The following is a 16,712-nucleotide window of genomic DNA, read 5'->3' as shown; positions in this document are numbered from 1 at the left end:
TTTAATACCTTATTAGGGATTTTTAATGTATGGTATGGCCTAAATATTTACAAGCTATAAAGATTTTTCTGGCGTCTAACTATAATATGAAGAATGTTTACAGTCAGTATTTCACCTCTGGACTAACATTGGTATGCAGAGAAAAGTTGGAGGAGGGACAAACCAATCCCCAAATGTCAGGCTGTTTTAGAGAAGTTAGGAAATAGAAGCCATCAGACTAGCCAAGGTCACTTTAACTTTTTACTTTTCAGAGCACACTGCTTCACTGTGGCCCATTCTGTTTGGGGTAAAACTAGCATTTTAACTGTACTTCTAAACTGCAGAATATTTTCTCTGACAAATTAAATTAATGTTCTTTAGCAAGTTGATGCTTGATTCTTTATGTTTGTGTAAGGAAGTGTAAATTTATTAGAACTGTTTCAGTCCTGTCATACTCTGAATTTGCAAAGTCAAAAGAGACTAAGCTTCTGTCCCTGACTCCCTGCTCAAGGCTCCAGCACTGGTTCTGGTATTGACCATCCCTAGTAAGACAAGAAAAACCTCTATGAGAACATTCCTTCCTAGAAAGAGTTGGTTTGCCCTTTTCCAAGATCTAGGTTTCTGTGAAAATTCTTTTAGACTCTTCTTGGCCGGAAACTGTTTTTTCATTTTACTCCATAGTCACATTAGTGAATTTTGCTTCTGTCTGGAAGGAAATCCTGGGATTGCTGCTATATTGACAAATGTTAATTGCTCTCTTTAAAAGTATTTACTTTAAAAATACATGCATGAAACTCATAGTTCTGACAAGTTCCCTTGAATGACGAACAATTACAAAGAAGACCCGGTGACGTCATCCCCCTGACTTTTTAAGAGGAAAGCATTGTTAAAATAATAAACAGAAAGCTGTAAACTGTAGCAAAACGTGATGGATATTGATTGGATTTCTTCTTTGCTCTTTTAGCTGTATGACAAAATTAACACAAAATCTTCACCACAAATCAGGAATCCTCCAAGCGATGCAGTACAGAGAGCCAAAGAGGTAAGTGACATCTTTTTCTCAAAATATTTAGTGTTGTCACGTTTGCTGCCTTTAATGAAGAAGCGCACTCATTAGGATTGCAGTTTGACTCATACTCAGATTCTGATTGCTAAATTTATCATTGAACATCCATGTAGGGAAGAAAAAAGTCACAGCAACTGTAGTTCCCAAATTTCTCCTTCTGGTTTCGCTGTGGAAATGAACATATTAATGTACTCTTTTTTGATGTTATTTTACTGCACCTGGTAGGAATAGACATGCTTTAAAAATGTGAGTTGCTTCTTTAATGTGGTACTATGTGGAGGTTAATTGACTTTTATATAACAATTAAATATATCAAATTCAAAGAAGTCATTTTTATGCATCATCAACCCATAAAAGTATTTGCCACAAATTTTTTCATACTTGTTTATTATAGAAGCATGACTTTGCAGAAAGCTTGGAAAACAAAATTCACCCAGAATCCCACCACCCTAAAGCAGTTGTTTCTATTTTTGTATCTTTTTCATTTACATATAGACTCTGATCAAATTATGTTGGTTTGTATCTAATATGTAACAAGCATTTTATACCTCTATTTGATCTTTATGAATATAACACAATGACTGTGTAATTTTTTTTCTTATTACTAGACTGATGTAGAAATTACCCCATTAGGAAATACTTTTTTTTAACTGTCTGATCTTTTAAAGTTTTTATGCAAATAAATGCTTCCTTTTAAAAATATTTCTTACAAGGTGTGATTACTAAATGAAAGCGTTTTGAAGACATAATCCCTTTTTAGCAGATTTTGTTCTGGGTTTTGTTTTATTGAGATAGGATCTCCCCATATAGTTCAGTGTTGGGGTGTTGGGATGACAGGTGTGTACCACCACAGCCAGCTTTCTAGCAGATGTGAAACATGATCTTTGGTGTGTGTGTGTGTGTGTGTGTGTGTGTGTGTGTGTGTGTGTATGCTTACATAGTCAGTGAGAAATTAGACCACAGTGACTGCCAGGCCTATTTGCTTGATGAGAATGGGGTAAGAGAAATCTGTCTTAATTTGCCCAGCAAGCTTTCTTTCATTCTTTGAAAGGAATTAACAATATCAGTCAGGAACAATGAGTCACTGAGCAATTAACAATATCTAAATAGATAGAAGCTGAGACACTCTGAGGACAATCCTTTGTCCTAATTATACACTTGAAGAATTTCCCCTAGCTTAGGAGATCACACCTCTGTAATTAAGATCATAGACCATGAAAGTGGCAGGGGAAAGAGAGTCTGTGCTTTCCCCTTGTTCTTAGAAGAGAAGCGGAATACACCAAAGAGAACTACTTTAATTTTAGTAAGCAATAGGAATTAGCTGCATAACCAGCAATCGTTAACAGGACATTTGAATAAGAAACACCAGTACGGGTGTGAGTGGTAGGGTGCTGAAATCTGAGACTCAGGCCATGTGAACCCCTTCCTGAAGTTCTGGCAGGTTGAAGCAGGAGTGTCATGCTAGTTGAAGGGCTATGTGCCCTTTACACTCAGTAGTGTTGAGGCAATCCTAGATTGGATCCATGCTTAGAATTCAGTTGAGTGCAATTTAGAGGCCAGCCATCTGCAAATAGAGCAGGAACAGGTACCTGCTCAGAAAACCGAGGCACTGCTGTGGACTGCTAGACGTGGATTAAAGTGAACAGGTGAGCTCCCTTCCTGGGTGAAAGGGAGAGCCTTTTTAGAGCATTGATTTGCAGTCCGCATTTTCACCAATGCAAACAAAATACTAATGCCTGATTGGTGAGAAAAGTTTGAGTGCAGAACAAAAACTGCTGAAGGTGTTTGAGTTGTTAAATTTGGTCTTGGGTTTGCTGGAATTTCATCAAAGGGACCATTGGCGGGAGCATTGTTTTCTCTATATTGGAAGATAAGCATGGAGAGCAGCATTACTCCCACTAGGCTACAAGGAAAATTACTTAAGTGTATTCATAATTAGTTATTCTACTTAATTAGCATTCTTTTGTACATTGTTTTCATTGAACCTCTGGTCATCTTTTTAAGGAACTAGCAGTGCTATTCAATTTTAAAGGCTGTTACTTTCAGTTCAAATTGATTTGGGGGGGTAAATTTGAATTTTCTCATTAAGCTACATAAGTTTCCTAAACCTGTAATAAGTACGTGTTATAAACTTCCCATTTTGTATTTTAGTTTTTGTTACCATTGGGTCACAGCTGAGTATTGAAGGCAAACTGTTGTTGCTTTTGTTTCATTTTAATACTATCAATATCTTTCTCCTATTTTAATAACTGTTGAACTCAACAAATGTTTTCAAAGAAATTGTCTTTGCCACTACAAAAACCCACTCATGGTTTTTAATTTAACGGAGTTCCATGCTTTGTCAATTTCATATCATTTTACACTAGTATATTTCTTACTTGTTTTTTTAGGTATTGGAAGAAATTTCATGTTACCCTGAGAATAATGACGCAAAGGAACTAAAGCGTATTTTAACACAACCTCATTTCATGGTAAGTAACACATCACTAGACCTAAACCATACTTTCACAAGAAGTTTTTAAAACCTTCATAAAATATTGCTAGTGTCATCAAATGTATTTTATCCTTATACAACCATGTCACCTACTATTGGGATAAATTCTGAAGAATGTGTTACCAGGCGATTTTGTCATTGTAAGCATCTTACAGTGTTCTTACAAGAGCTTAGGTGATGTAGGCTACTAGTGTGCACCAGGCTACACGCTGTATAGACATGTGTATGCCATAGTTCTGGGAGGTTCTTAGAATCATAGTGAGCAAAGCAACATGAAATTTAACAAGCACAAGAGAAATGATGAAATCAAGAGACACATTAAACACAAGTATGTGTGGCTAGTACCAGGATAGCACAGCATGCATTTCTACAGTAAATGTGTTGTTTCTTTGTTTTAGGTTTTGGTCTGTTTGACCTAGGATCTCACAAAGTAGCCCAGATAGCCTCGAATTCAGGATCCTCCTGCCTTGACCTCCCAAAATGCTTAGATTATAACCAGTGGGCTACCATGATTAAACATTTTTTCTAAGTAGAAGGAACACACTGTAAAATAATGATAGAAAGTATAACATAGTAAATAACTAAGCCAGTAACATCATGGCTGTCTAGTGTGATGTTCCATGGATAATTGTATATATAGTATGCTTTCATCTGACTGACTGTGCAGTAGCTTTGTTTACACCAGCAACCATGTAAGTAGGCATTATGCCATGAAGTCACTAGGCCCTAGGAATTTTTTGGCTTCAATATAATCCTGTGAATGTAGTATACCATTGACTAAAATATCATTTTGTAGTTCATGACTATAGTATCAAACTAAGTATAATCCCAGGTAATAACAAATATTTTGATTTTGTTGTTTTTGTTGCCCTTGCATCATAGTTGTAAAAGTGGCTCTTTAAGGACTATGCACACCTCAGATAAGGATCTGCTTCCTACCATTCTTCCATCACTCACTGAAACTCTATGCTGCCTAACCCACAAAGACCTATAATTGAGGGCGATTTTTTTTTGGTTTTGTGTTATATTTATTTAGGGTGGCATATGTGCCACAATGCATGCATGGAGGTCAGAGAACAAGTTGAAGGAGTCTTCCTTCCACCCTGTGGTTCCAGGAATTAAACTCAGGGTGTCTTTGTTTTAGACAGCCAGAACTCCTGCACATTTTTCATTAGTTTCTACGAAAAATGGGACTAGCACTTGCATCTAGCCAGTTTTTAGAAATGTGAAATAGCTAAGAAACTCTTTTGTAGAGAAGATATTCATAGCTATCTACTACAATTCAAAATCTGCAACAAAAAATATCAGCAATTCAAAAGTAGAATTACAGGGGCTTGCAAGAAGGTTCTGTGGCTGAGAGTGCTTGCTGCTCTTCTGAAGGACTCACGTTCAGTTTCCAACACCTACATCAGGAAACTCATAACTGCCGCCATAACTCCAGCTCCAGGGGATCTGACATCTTCTGACCTGCAAGGTCATCTACACACAGGCACAGCAAAAATAATACATATTTTTTTCTAAAAAAAAAAACCACAATTACAGATCGTAATTCATACTGAAATTAACCTTGTTCTTACTGCAACTATTTGTTTTAAATGCTTATTTTAAAGCCTTGAGAACTTGTTTGGAGGTTCTAGCAGGGTAGCGCAGCTACTTGTATACCTTGACTGAAGACCAGTCCTCCTCTATTCGGGGAAGGGTCGTCCTCTTTGACCCAGCGCACAGCTTCGGGAGGGACACACATGGAGCGGTGAGGAAGGGGACACCTGCCTAAGCAGCCAGATCAGCTGAATCAACCCTGGCAATCAGTGAGGTGACAGATGTCACAACCAGACCGTCCTCACATCCTAAATGCTTATTTTGAAATAATAGTTACAATATAACATGTATCATACCCATACCTGTGAGTTTTTAAATACATGCTATTTCATTGTACATGTAATGTTTCTAAAACTTTGTAATATTTCTAAAACATTGTCCTTTAAAGTAACTATCTTGAAAGAAACAATTTCTTATGTCCTCTACCTAATTTTTCTTTCTTTCTCTTTTCTTCTCTCTCTCTCTTTCTTTCTCTCTCTTGTTTTTTGGTTTGTGTGGGGTTTTTTTTTGGCCCTACCAAATTTTTCTGAGCTTTAATGGCTAAACTCAAACACATCTCTGAAAGTGTTTAACTCCATTCTATTTGATTGTAGTAAATTAGAAATATAGTTCTATGTCTGGGCGAGCTTACTTTTACAGCTGAGATGTGTCATTATAAAACTCAGTTTGAATACCACCTTTTCTATCGAAGTCATTCCTAATTACTCTAAATCTATGTTAATCTTCTCTATTTTCCACTTTCTACTCCTGTGTGTGGCATTCTAATACATGCTGATCTGCTGAAACAGGCCCTTTCCCTGCAGAATGAGCCTGGGCAGTTCTCCTATGTCTGTCCTAGGCTCAGCTTAGTTTCATGAGTGTGATCTCATTTAATCTAATTTAATTGTTGTTCTCTATATACCAAAGCAGGAAAATAAAAGGGTTCGGTGCCCTATTAGTGTCCTCACATTTGAATAATCACAACAGGAGTGAATTGCCCTGGATATTTATTATCTTGTTTCTGGATATTACATATGTGGGAACCAGATTACAATTCATTCCTCTCCAGACAAGCTCTAAATTCAGGCAGGACTGAGGCTAAACTCCATCCTTGCTGCTGTGAACTGGCTCTGTGAACTCGAGCTCAACCTCTCTTAGTTGGAGGAAGAACTACATTGATATGTTTACTGTACTTAGGCTGTTTTCTGCCTGAAATGTGCTTAATACCTCATCAGTGTTAGCTAGTAAGAATTGACATTTACCCCACAGTATGTGTCATCTGCCCATGTACAGAGCTGACATTGTAAGCAGTCAGTAAAACACTGAGCACAATAGTAACTGGCCCATTTGCAAGTAGGTTCACCTCACCACTCACTGCTCCATGCAGTTTATTCCACACAATTTTGAACAAATCTGACTATAAATTCCTATATAACCTGAGCCCATTTCATAGAATTATTTAGGACCATTTCAGAGTAGTAAATCTTTTTGGAGGTGAAGGAGACTAAATAAATAAATTAGCATATACCCAAATAAGACCTTTTTACAAGATAAGGTTTTTTCCAGAAATCATTAAAGCTCATACAGACCAATTCCTCACAGCTTACCTACCTCTTAAGCCTTGATTTATTTTGCATTTCTGAACTTATAGAAAATGTTGTGTGTGTATGTTGTGTTTCCCTATCAATAAACATTTTCAGAAATAATTCCTCAAAATTTTTGAATACCTAGCACAGTGATTATAAAAATCTCTATTCGTTTATCAAGCATCTAAGTGCTTACTGTGTTCCAGGTGTACTGTGCTAGCCACTAAGGATCTGATAGTGAACAGGAAAAACATAGTTCCAACCCTCATGGAATTTCTCATTTCAGTAAGGCTGCAGGCTAGAGGTAGGAACAGACTAAACATATATCAAATAACATGGTAATTTTACACAGTGATAATAACTCTGATTGTAAATCAGTGACAGAAGTAAAGTGTCAGCTATTCTATATCCATGGGGGAAGCTCTTCTGAAGGGTTAGCTAAGCTGAGACTTGTTACAGGAAGAGCTGACCCCCCAAGCATTCAAACAGGAGGAAGAAGCAGAAGGAAGTTGTATAGGCTCAAGGAGTACGACTAAGTCCGTTAAAGATAGAATTTAGTAAAAGGGAAGAAAGTGATACAGAAATGCTTACAGAGCTTGGCAGAGGCCAGACCAAGCTCTTCCAGACCGTAGTAAAGAGTCTAGGGTTTTCTCTTGATTAAAGTAGGGATTGCACTGAGTGATTGCAAGCAAAAAATGTGATGCAATCCATGCTTTCAAGGCCGTTCCTGGACATAGTAGCACATTCCTGTCATCCCAGCACTTGATAGACTGAGGTGGAAGAAACACAGCCAGTCTGAGTCCGACCTGAGGTACATAGTGAGTATCAGGCCAGCCAAGGCTATAGAGCAAGACCCTGTCTCAAATGAAGGGGCGGAAAATTCTGGAGCTCACATGTTGTAAACGGACTATAGGAGAGAGACCCATTAGAAGACATTGAAAGAAATGATGGAGGCTCAGAGAAAGATGGGAATGGGTGACAGGTTGCCCACCTGCGGCAGGTGGTAGAGAACAACAACAGGACTTGCTCATAACTGGAATGGAAAGTTGTGTGATTATCCTCATTAGTGGAAATTGCCCTGTGAGGTAGACACTTATTTAAAGTCACCCACCTAGAAAATGGCCTCCCTAAGGTTCACATCTTGGTGGCTCTTAAACAGCAGACTATTTGTAATGCTGATGAGTTTCCCTGGAGGCTTAAATTAAGCTTATTGGTAATTCTTGAATAAGCAAACATGTGGATAATGTCACTTATAAGAAATAAAATTCTAAAATATATAATACATAAGCTTTTAAGTACTAAAGTTTTCTGTCTTGTATATATTTTAATAATTATTTTTTAAAACCCTGGGCTTTTAAAATAACAACTAGAAATAGAAATATTTTAATAAGTGTGATATTTTTGTTTTACCAAAGTTCCAGTATTCTTAGTATATTTGATATTTTATACTTAATTTGCTCAGTTATCTGGACTTTGCTTTCTAATCATTATAACCGGAGCATTTAAATTTCAGTTAAAACACAGACAGTTTGAAAGTATTTGCAATAACTTAAAGGAGAGAAAATAAAGGGAGCTAGTGGAGTGGCCTGGCAGGTAAAGCCTGACAACCTGAATTCAATCCCTGGGACCCACATGGTGGAAGGAGAGAACCGACCCCTGCAAGCTGTCCTCTGACCTCCACATGTGTGCCATGGCAATCATGTCAGGGGTGCATGTGTGCACACAGAAAACAAATAGAAAACAAATGTAAAATAATGGGAGGGGAAAATTGGATAAATTTTAACTCTGTATGGCGTCCCAAACCTGCTGTCCAGCACTCAGGATGCCGAGTCAGAAAGGGTGAAAATACCTGGCCAAACTGTTTTTGTAGCAAAACTGTGTCTAGAAACAAGCAAACTAGCAACTGTTTCAGCTTAGTGCTAATTGTTCAGTCACACCCCATAAGACATTTAAAGGAAAAGATTTTTGCTTTTGACTTTTACTTTACTGTATTTGTAACCAACTATAACAGGTAACTTTCTTTTAATGTCTCTGTCCCATGAAAACCCAGGAAATGTGGAATGGAGAGTAAATGACTAGGAGCTGGCTGAGTAGTTACCCAAAAGCTTCCATTACCCCACCTGATAGATTCTGTACATGTTTTCCTTTTCTGTTTGCATGTGACTTAGAGCTGGGGATTTAGTTTTATTTTGTGCCAGCAGTCATTAATGGCAGCAAATTCTGGTAAATATCAAGTATGACCATATTTGGCAACATAATTTAAACTTTTTAAAAGTTCAGTTTGGTACTGCTTTATGATTGAGGACTTGTTCTTCCTTGTAAGTAATACATTAAATGCAAGTGCCTGTTTATATAACTTTAAAGGATGAATAGAAAACATCTACAAAAGAGCATAAACATTTTATCCAATTCATGAGTCTTCAAGGCTGACCTTATCCCCATGAAAGTTTGCCTGTGTTTACCAGTCAAAGTATCATGAGTCATAAAAGATATCTCTATACTTGATATGATGAACCTGACCTTATCAGATGACTTTTTCTACTTGGCCCATTCCTGATTTGGCCTCTCTACTCTAAATCTTAGCTTCTTTGGTGACTAGCTACAATTAGATCACAGAAAGAAGGATTTGCTCAAATGGTCCAACCTCTACACTTGGTAGCTGTGGTTCGCAGGGCCCCTGAAGAGCTCTACCCTAAAACTGTGTGTTGTCGGTGTCCTTTAGTAACCCTCACCTAAGCCTGCAGTTGAGAACAGCAGCCTGGGATTGTGGCAGTACTGACCTTTTCCATTAGAAATAGAATAACTAGATTGCTCTGGGTACCTACTGATGACCACTCAGCACCATCTCCTTTCTGGTTTTAACACATCATTACCTTATTTTTGCCTTGTATGCATGACTTTAAAATAGCTAAGTCATGGCTCTGATAAGCCTTTTAGGAAGTGATTTCAAATGCTGAAATACTATTTAATTGCATTTCATTATCTGTACATATCTCATTACCACACATATTACAGATGGAAGTCAAACTAAATTTAGAATTCGCATACACACACTAATAGATGTATTAGTATATCTGTAGAAAGTTTCAAACAGACTAACAATATTTACTTGTAAATTCTCTTTGAGCTAAAATTCTTCATGCTTATTAAAAAGGGTTTATGATGACACAAAGCAGGAAGATATCCTTTTGTACAGCAACAAACAAGATTTATTATCAAAATTCACAAAGATGACATACAGATGTCAGTGAGTTTTAGTGAGTTTGTTAGTGAGTTTTACAAAATAAATAAGTAATCATTTTCAACTTAGGGGAAGAGGTGTAGCTCAGTTGGTAGACTGCTTGTCTAGAATTCACAAAGCTCTAGGTTACATCCCCAGCACCACATGCACCGAGTATGGTAATGTACCCGTGTAATTCTAAACCTTGGGAGATAAAAAGAGAAGACCAAGGTCATTCTTTCCTACATAGTGAATTCAAGGCCGACCTGGAAAACATGAGACCCTGTCTCCAAAAAAAATAAAAAAACGATGATAATTGTCAGATTTATCCAAGAGCTCCAAAAACCAAAAGAACTCACACGGTGAAAGTAGAGAACTGTTGCCACAAGTTGTCCTCTAACCTCCACATGAACATTATAGCACGTGTGTGCTCACACATGTGTGCACACTCATACACAAATAGATAAATGTAAAAACATTTCAACTTTCAATTTTGAGATTTATATGTGTGATATTTTAGAAAATTGTTTTCTTAAGTACGTCTATACAGTTAAATTTTATTTCCTAAACCATGTTATAAATTATCTTCGTCCTTTGGGCTATATGAAGATATTATGGTAGGACATCATTGATGTCACTGTATAATTGTCCATTCAGTTATATGAACCTGAAGCTTATGGGTCCTCTTTGATCCTTGCTTCTTCCTCATTTCTATTGACAACTTACTAGTAGGTGATGCTAATTTTATTCTTTCATTCATATCCTAGAAGTTATTTATTCAGTGCAGTAATTATTACATAATGTCTTTTAAATTTGATTTTACTTTAAAGCCCCAGTGCAAATTTGCTGATTATTTTTATAAATGTTCTTTCTGCTAAATTATTTAAAATTTTAGTATTTCAGTTTTTATTTGACCATGTGAGTTAGATACAGTTTTACAGCCTAACACCAGATGCTACCTCTAACCCTGATAATTGATAGGCCCATCCATTCATTGGTTTGCTCCCTTACTTGTTCATTCTATGTTTAAAAAGAAATCCATCTATCATGATAATTTGCCACAAAGAAATTGAGGTAATTTAGAGGTATGGTTTGTTTTGAGTTACTGTAAATGAAAAATACTTTTTGAGAAGAAGTGATATTGTGTATGTTTATTAGCATATTTCTGCTAGAATGATTTTTTCTTCTTTCATAAAAATGCCAGGCCTTACTTCAGACTCATGATGTAGTGGCACATGAAGTTTACAGTGATGAAGCGCTAAGGGTCACACCTCCCCCGACCTCTCCCTATTTAAATGGTGATTCTCCAGAAAGTGCTAACGGAGACATGGACATGGAGAATGTGACCAGAGTTCGACTTGTACAGTTCCAGAAGAACACAGATGAACCAATGGTAAGTAGGAAAAACTTGAGTTACAATCAGCTAACTCAACCTGTACTGACTGCTACTCAAGGAGGAAGGGAAGAAGGGTAGAATGGATGGGTCTAAGGAAATCAGTTTCCTATAGAGGTTCGAAATAATATTAGAATTGAAATTAAGTATTATATATTCAGTCTGAAAGTATACAATATGTGAAACCCGAAAAATGTTTCATATTAAAAATGAAGATACTATTAAAATATTGTTACACAGATCATAATGGTACCCTACACATATAGAAATTATGACTGTATTTAGAGTCTTTGCATATAATGGTCGAAGGGGGCTTTATACACCTACCTATGTTTCCTTTTAACAAGCTATTTTCTATTTAATAGGAATGAGCAGATATTTCTTCATTTATTAGACATACCGGCCATCACACCTCTACTGTAACAATTACTTTTCAACTTTCCAAGCAGAGGTACATTACTCCAGAATGTAAAAACAAAAACAAAAAAAAAAACCTCTCATATAGCAAAGAAAGAGGCAATTTGAAGAATTAGCATTGTAACAGGTGCTTCAAACAGTAAGCACACTAGAGAAAAACACTTACCCAGACAACGGGACTGGCTTTGGAGAGAAAACTTATTTGTATCAGACACAATTAACCATTTACAATTCATAAATATGTAGTCAACCCTCATTATCTGTAGATTCCATATCTGCAAATCTGCCTGTTCACGATGACATCTGAAATCTCCAGAGTCAATGTGCAGCGCTTTTCTGTTGTTGTTGTTCACTTGTGGACACAACAAGGTGACAAAATTTCAAGTTGCCCCCTGTGCACACAATCACCAGAAGTCGAGCAGGATGAGGCTGTGCCTTCCTGTCTCATATTTTAATTAATTAATTTAATAAAAATTCCAGTGCTTTCCATATCTTTTGCTTTCACCAAAATTTGAAGAAAAGTAATTCAGAAGACATTCAGAGAGCTGAATGGTGTTGCTAAAATGAGACTTCTTCCATTCACATCAACCTGTTTATTCATTTTTCCCATGCTGAGGCATGCAGTTGGCAGAGAACTGGTACTGTACCTGCACTCATTCTCAGGAGCATAGATAGAGACGATCAGAAAGGGCTCTGGGGTGGTCACTGAGCAGATGGAAAGGATGGGGAACTAAGGTGACAAGCAAACCAAAGAGCATGTGCAGAAACCCAGTAGTAAAAAGGCTCTTTCATAGTTTCCAGGTGGAAACAAGGCATTGCAGCTGACCATCAGACAGCATGACAAGTGGCAAGAGTGGGACCATACAGTAGTGAAAGACATGTTGTGGTGTCTGTTCTTTAGCCTAAAAACAGCAGAAAGCTATTGAAGGTTTTAAGCATGAAACTGGATTAGGTTTTCATTTTAGATTTAGCAATCTGAAAACTGTATTATATAGAGTCTAGAGAGACTAAATAACAAAGCAGACCCTGCCATGGTACAGGGGAGAGATAATGGTACTCAGAACTAGTAGGATGTATATCAAGGCAGAAAGAATGAAAGAGCCAAGCATGCTGACACATGTCTGTAATCCCAACCCTGGCTGTATGAGAAAACCAATTTAATAGCAAATTCAAAGCCAATTTGGGCTACTTGAGATACTATCTCAAAAAAAAATGAATGAATGAAAGTAAATCCATGAGGCATGTAATAGGTTGCAATGAAAGAATCAAGAATGACCCGGAAACTTCAGGGTTCATTCAATTGAAAGCATAAGGAGATAATGACATTGTGAAGAAGAGCACTGGGCAACCTTCAAGTTTAGAGATGGGAGCATATTTGTAGTGATGAAGACATTCAAATATATGCGTTTATCTTTTCTTCAAAGCTTAAGAAAACAAAATACCTACTTAAGAAAAAAGAGCAGATCTGTGAGCACAATTCCCAGAAAGCCCTCAGTTCTCTGTTTGTATTCTTCTTCATTGTTCTTTGTCAGGTGTCTAACATTATCTGGCAGCATACAAGGGGGCATGCAAATCAGGTACCTGTTCTGGTGCTCGCTGGGCTTAGCAACCCTTGGTCTTAAGAGTATCTGGTGACAGTTTTTGAGGCCTTGTGCATCTCATTTGACATCCATCAGGTTGTACACTTCTAGAAGCACACTGACTAAATGATCCTGAGTTCCCTCCAAACTGTGAAAGTCAAAATTTCATCCATTCGTTTCATACTCTGATTTGCCCAATGAGCAAATGTTAAAAGTCCATGTGATACATTGCTGCTTTAGATCCCTGTGATATAGGGGCAGATAAGATACAGCCATATCCACATATCCACTTTCCACAGGGTGGTCCATATTAAGGAAGTAAATTTGCAACTTAGCACAGTTTGGCAAGACCAATTAAAACAAAACTAGAAGGAAGAAAAGCTGTCTGGAAAGGCAGAAGAGGTAATGTCCAACTAAGCAAAGCAGACAGAAAGGTGTAAGGGACCATAAGGAGGTCCCAAAAATACCTTGTGATCATATAATCTGAAGGAAGACAATGACAGTTGTCTTTTCAGTACGGGCTGACTACACAGTTTGAGGGAAAGTACACACATGTATCCCTGAATTAGTTTTTTCAGAAAGCAAAAATGACCTTGAACCACTTTTTAAAGCCTCCTTTAAAAGGGTGTTCTCATTTGTGATCTCAGTGATAGCATATATTTTCACTGGCTGCCGTGAAAACAGGAATAGTTTTATGTAAAATATATATTAACAATAATAGAATATAGCTACTACAATTACTATGGCCATTTGCCTGTTCGCTTGTCTTCATAACTTTGAATTACTCTGAAGATCATATCTACATAACCTCTTCTGCCTGGGGACCCTCTATAATGCATGCATTCCCTAAGGGTAAACACTTCCTCTGTACCCTATATTTTCCCAGTTTGTGACACTGTACTCACAATTGTTTCCCTGTTGATTAGGACTCCCATAGTTAGAAATGACAAATAACCTACTTGAACTAGCTTAACAAGAAGGGAAAGGCTTGTTTCTGTAAGCAATAAAAGACAAGGAATACATGCCACCACCACCCCAATTCCTCAAGCTGAGCCAGTACTTTCCCTGGAGTTTATGGTCTTGGGAACAGAAAAAACATAAGTCAATTCTTCTCTGCAAAGAAATTTTGGGGTTGACAGAATAAAAAATATTGGCTATACATGGTTTGAAGTAAATTTTTCTGCCAATGAAGATACTGTCTGACTCCTTTACTACTGTGCCTAAAAGGGTGTCTATAACATAGTAGGTTCTCATCCTTGTTAACTGAGTTAATATAGAAACCTATTAGCTTTAAGGGTGGAATCTCTGTTGTGCCATCATTTCCCTTATGAAACTCAGTTTGATGTATGCATTTATTTATGGCGTTTTCCAGAATACTCCTCTAAGTAACCATACATGCTGATTGAATGTACCAATTGGAAATGAAACCTGAACATTACAATTGACTGTTAGTACCAAAATCATTTTGATAAACTATACCTTTCACAGTACTTTCCTATTCCTTCTGAGAGCTTCAAAATAGAAACCATGCAAAAAATATATCTTGTGGCATGGTTCAAATTAAGCTAAAATAAAAATTCTCAGATAACTCCATGAAGCTTTCTGACAAAACACCATTTTCCAAATGTTATTCAGTCCAAAACTGAATGCCTACTACTAGCCACTTCAAATTCAAGAACACCATCCTGTAAAGTGACCTTGTTAAAACATACACAATTCTGATCACCATTCCCATCCCCACGAATATAAATCTAAAGAGTACTTGAGAGTCAACATTGTTTAACAGCTTCCTGTGTGATTGTTAGATCAACCAGGTCTATCTCAAAAGCATGTTTATGGAAGTTTGTCTTTTAATAGAGGATATTTGAAAAGCAAAATGTAAATTGGCTTTAAATATAACCATGAAACTAAACTTGGGCTTCTGGCCCTCTCATTTGAAACAAATGAAATTAGGACAAATATTAGATAACAACCAAGAATGGTTTTTGAGACACTGGACATCAAACAAGGAAGGACAGAGATCTCTGAGAGAGCAGGTGCAAAGACAGTGACACCTTTAACTGTCTCACCTTACTGCCTTCAGAAAGTTTCTAAACCAGTGCAGGGGGAGGGAGTTCAGAAGCAAAGCAGGCAGAGTCCCTGAATTGAAGGAGCAGAGCTAAGAATTCTAGGGAGACCAACAAAGGTGTCTTCCAAAAATGGGCCAAGTATAAACATCTGTAGACACACCAAAGTTAAAAGACTATAACTTTTTCTCATATCTCTTAAGTTTCTTTAAAAGTACTTTGCATTGGGATGCACAACAGATTACAAGGGTAACACAAAGGTCAAGTATAAAGAAATGGCTATGTACTATCAGAAAGTTCTCATAAATGAAGTAGTATAGTATCACTCAAAGACAAATAGGTAGGTTAAATACATACGCTATAGTAAAGCCAAATACAGCCACCAAAGCAGCAACATGAAGGGTTACAGCTAATTGGGATTGGGGGAGGCTGAAGAGATGGCTCAGTGGGTAAGAGTTTGCTGAGTTGGGATCCCCAACAGTCATGTAAAAAGTCAGATGTACTTGTAATTGCAACACTGGAGATGAAGGACAGAGGAGCATCACTAGGACTTGTTAACTGTCAGCAGAGCCAAAATAATGCAAGATCCAGCATAATGAGAATAATCCACAAGAATACAGAAAAAGTTCAAGTTCCTCCCCTCTCCCTCCAGGTCTAGGAAGGTGAGCATCCAACCAGACTAGAATCCCAAAAATCCAGTACATGCAGATGAAACAAGACCCAGTGCCATTGTCAATGGCTTCTCAGTCAGCCCCCATGTCAGCCACATTCAGAGACTCCGGTATAAACAAATAAATAAATAAATTTGAAAAAAAAAGAATACAGAAAAAGAGGTTAAGAGGAAACATTAGAAGAAGTGGAACACGAAAAGAAGATATATTTATACCAAACTATTTTGCACAAGTCATAAAAACCCAGAGACAGATATTGGGATTCAACCTGAAGATCAGAGAAGCAAATCAGCCAAGCCACTAGAGAGCTCTTACCTGTATGAAATATTCAGACTGAAAAGAAAGCGAGTTCCTGTCTCCTCCCACCTTATATTCCTCTCTAGTGCTGGGATTAAAGGTGCATACCACCACTGCCAGGCCTTTATGGCTAACTAGTGAGGCTGCTGGGTTTAAAGGTGTGTGCCACCACTGCCTGGCCTGTATGGCTGACTAGTATAGCTGTTTTGTGTTCTGATCTTCAGGCAAGCTTTATTTATTAAAATACAAATGAAATATTACTATAAAACTATGTTAACAATCATACTAAATCTTAATAGTCTAAATTATCCTATTAAAAAGCAAAAGGGTCACAGACCTTTAATACCAGCACCCTGGAGGCAGAG

The 16,712-nt window shown here is 37.3% G+C and overlaps 1 protein-coding gene across 14 annotated transcripts in view; it reads left to right on the top strand.

Annotated features, from left to right (window-relative positions):
- Cask (calcium/calmodulin dependent serine protein kinase) overlaps nt 1-16,712 on the top strand; it is a 350,284-nt gene that overhangs the window by 289,918 nt on the left and 43,654 nt on the right. For all 14 annotated transcript variants that reach the window (XM_048461595.3, XM_085684363.2, XM_048461593.3 and 11 more), the window contains 3 exons: nt 944-1,021; nt 3,436-3,516; nt 11,128-11,316. In XM_048461595.3, coding sequence (XP_048317552.1) covers nt 944-1,021; nt 3,436-3,516; nt 11,128-11,316 — 348 coding nt within the window. The remainder of the gene's footprint in view (nt 1-943; nt 1,022-3,435; nt 3,517-11,127; nt 11,317-16,712) is intronic.

Source organism: Myodes glareolus, chromosome X, assembly GCF_982192425.1.
Source record: "Myodes glareolus chromosome X, mMyoGla1.1, whole genome shotgun sequence".
Classification (NCBI taxonomy): domain Eukaryota; kingdom Metazoa; phylum Chordata; class Mammalia; order Rodentia; family Cricetidae; genus Myodes; species Myodes glareolus.
Note: the sequence above shows the minus strand (reverse complement) of the source record. Positions and strands in the feature narration are given on the sequence as shown.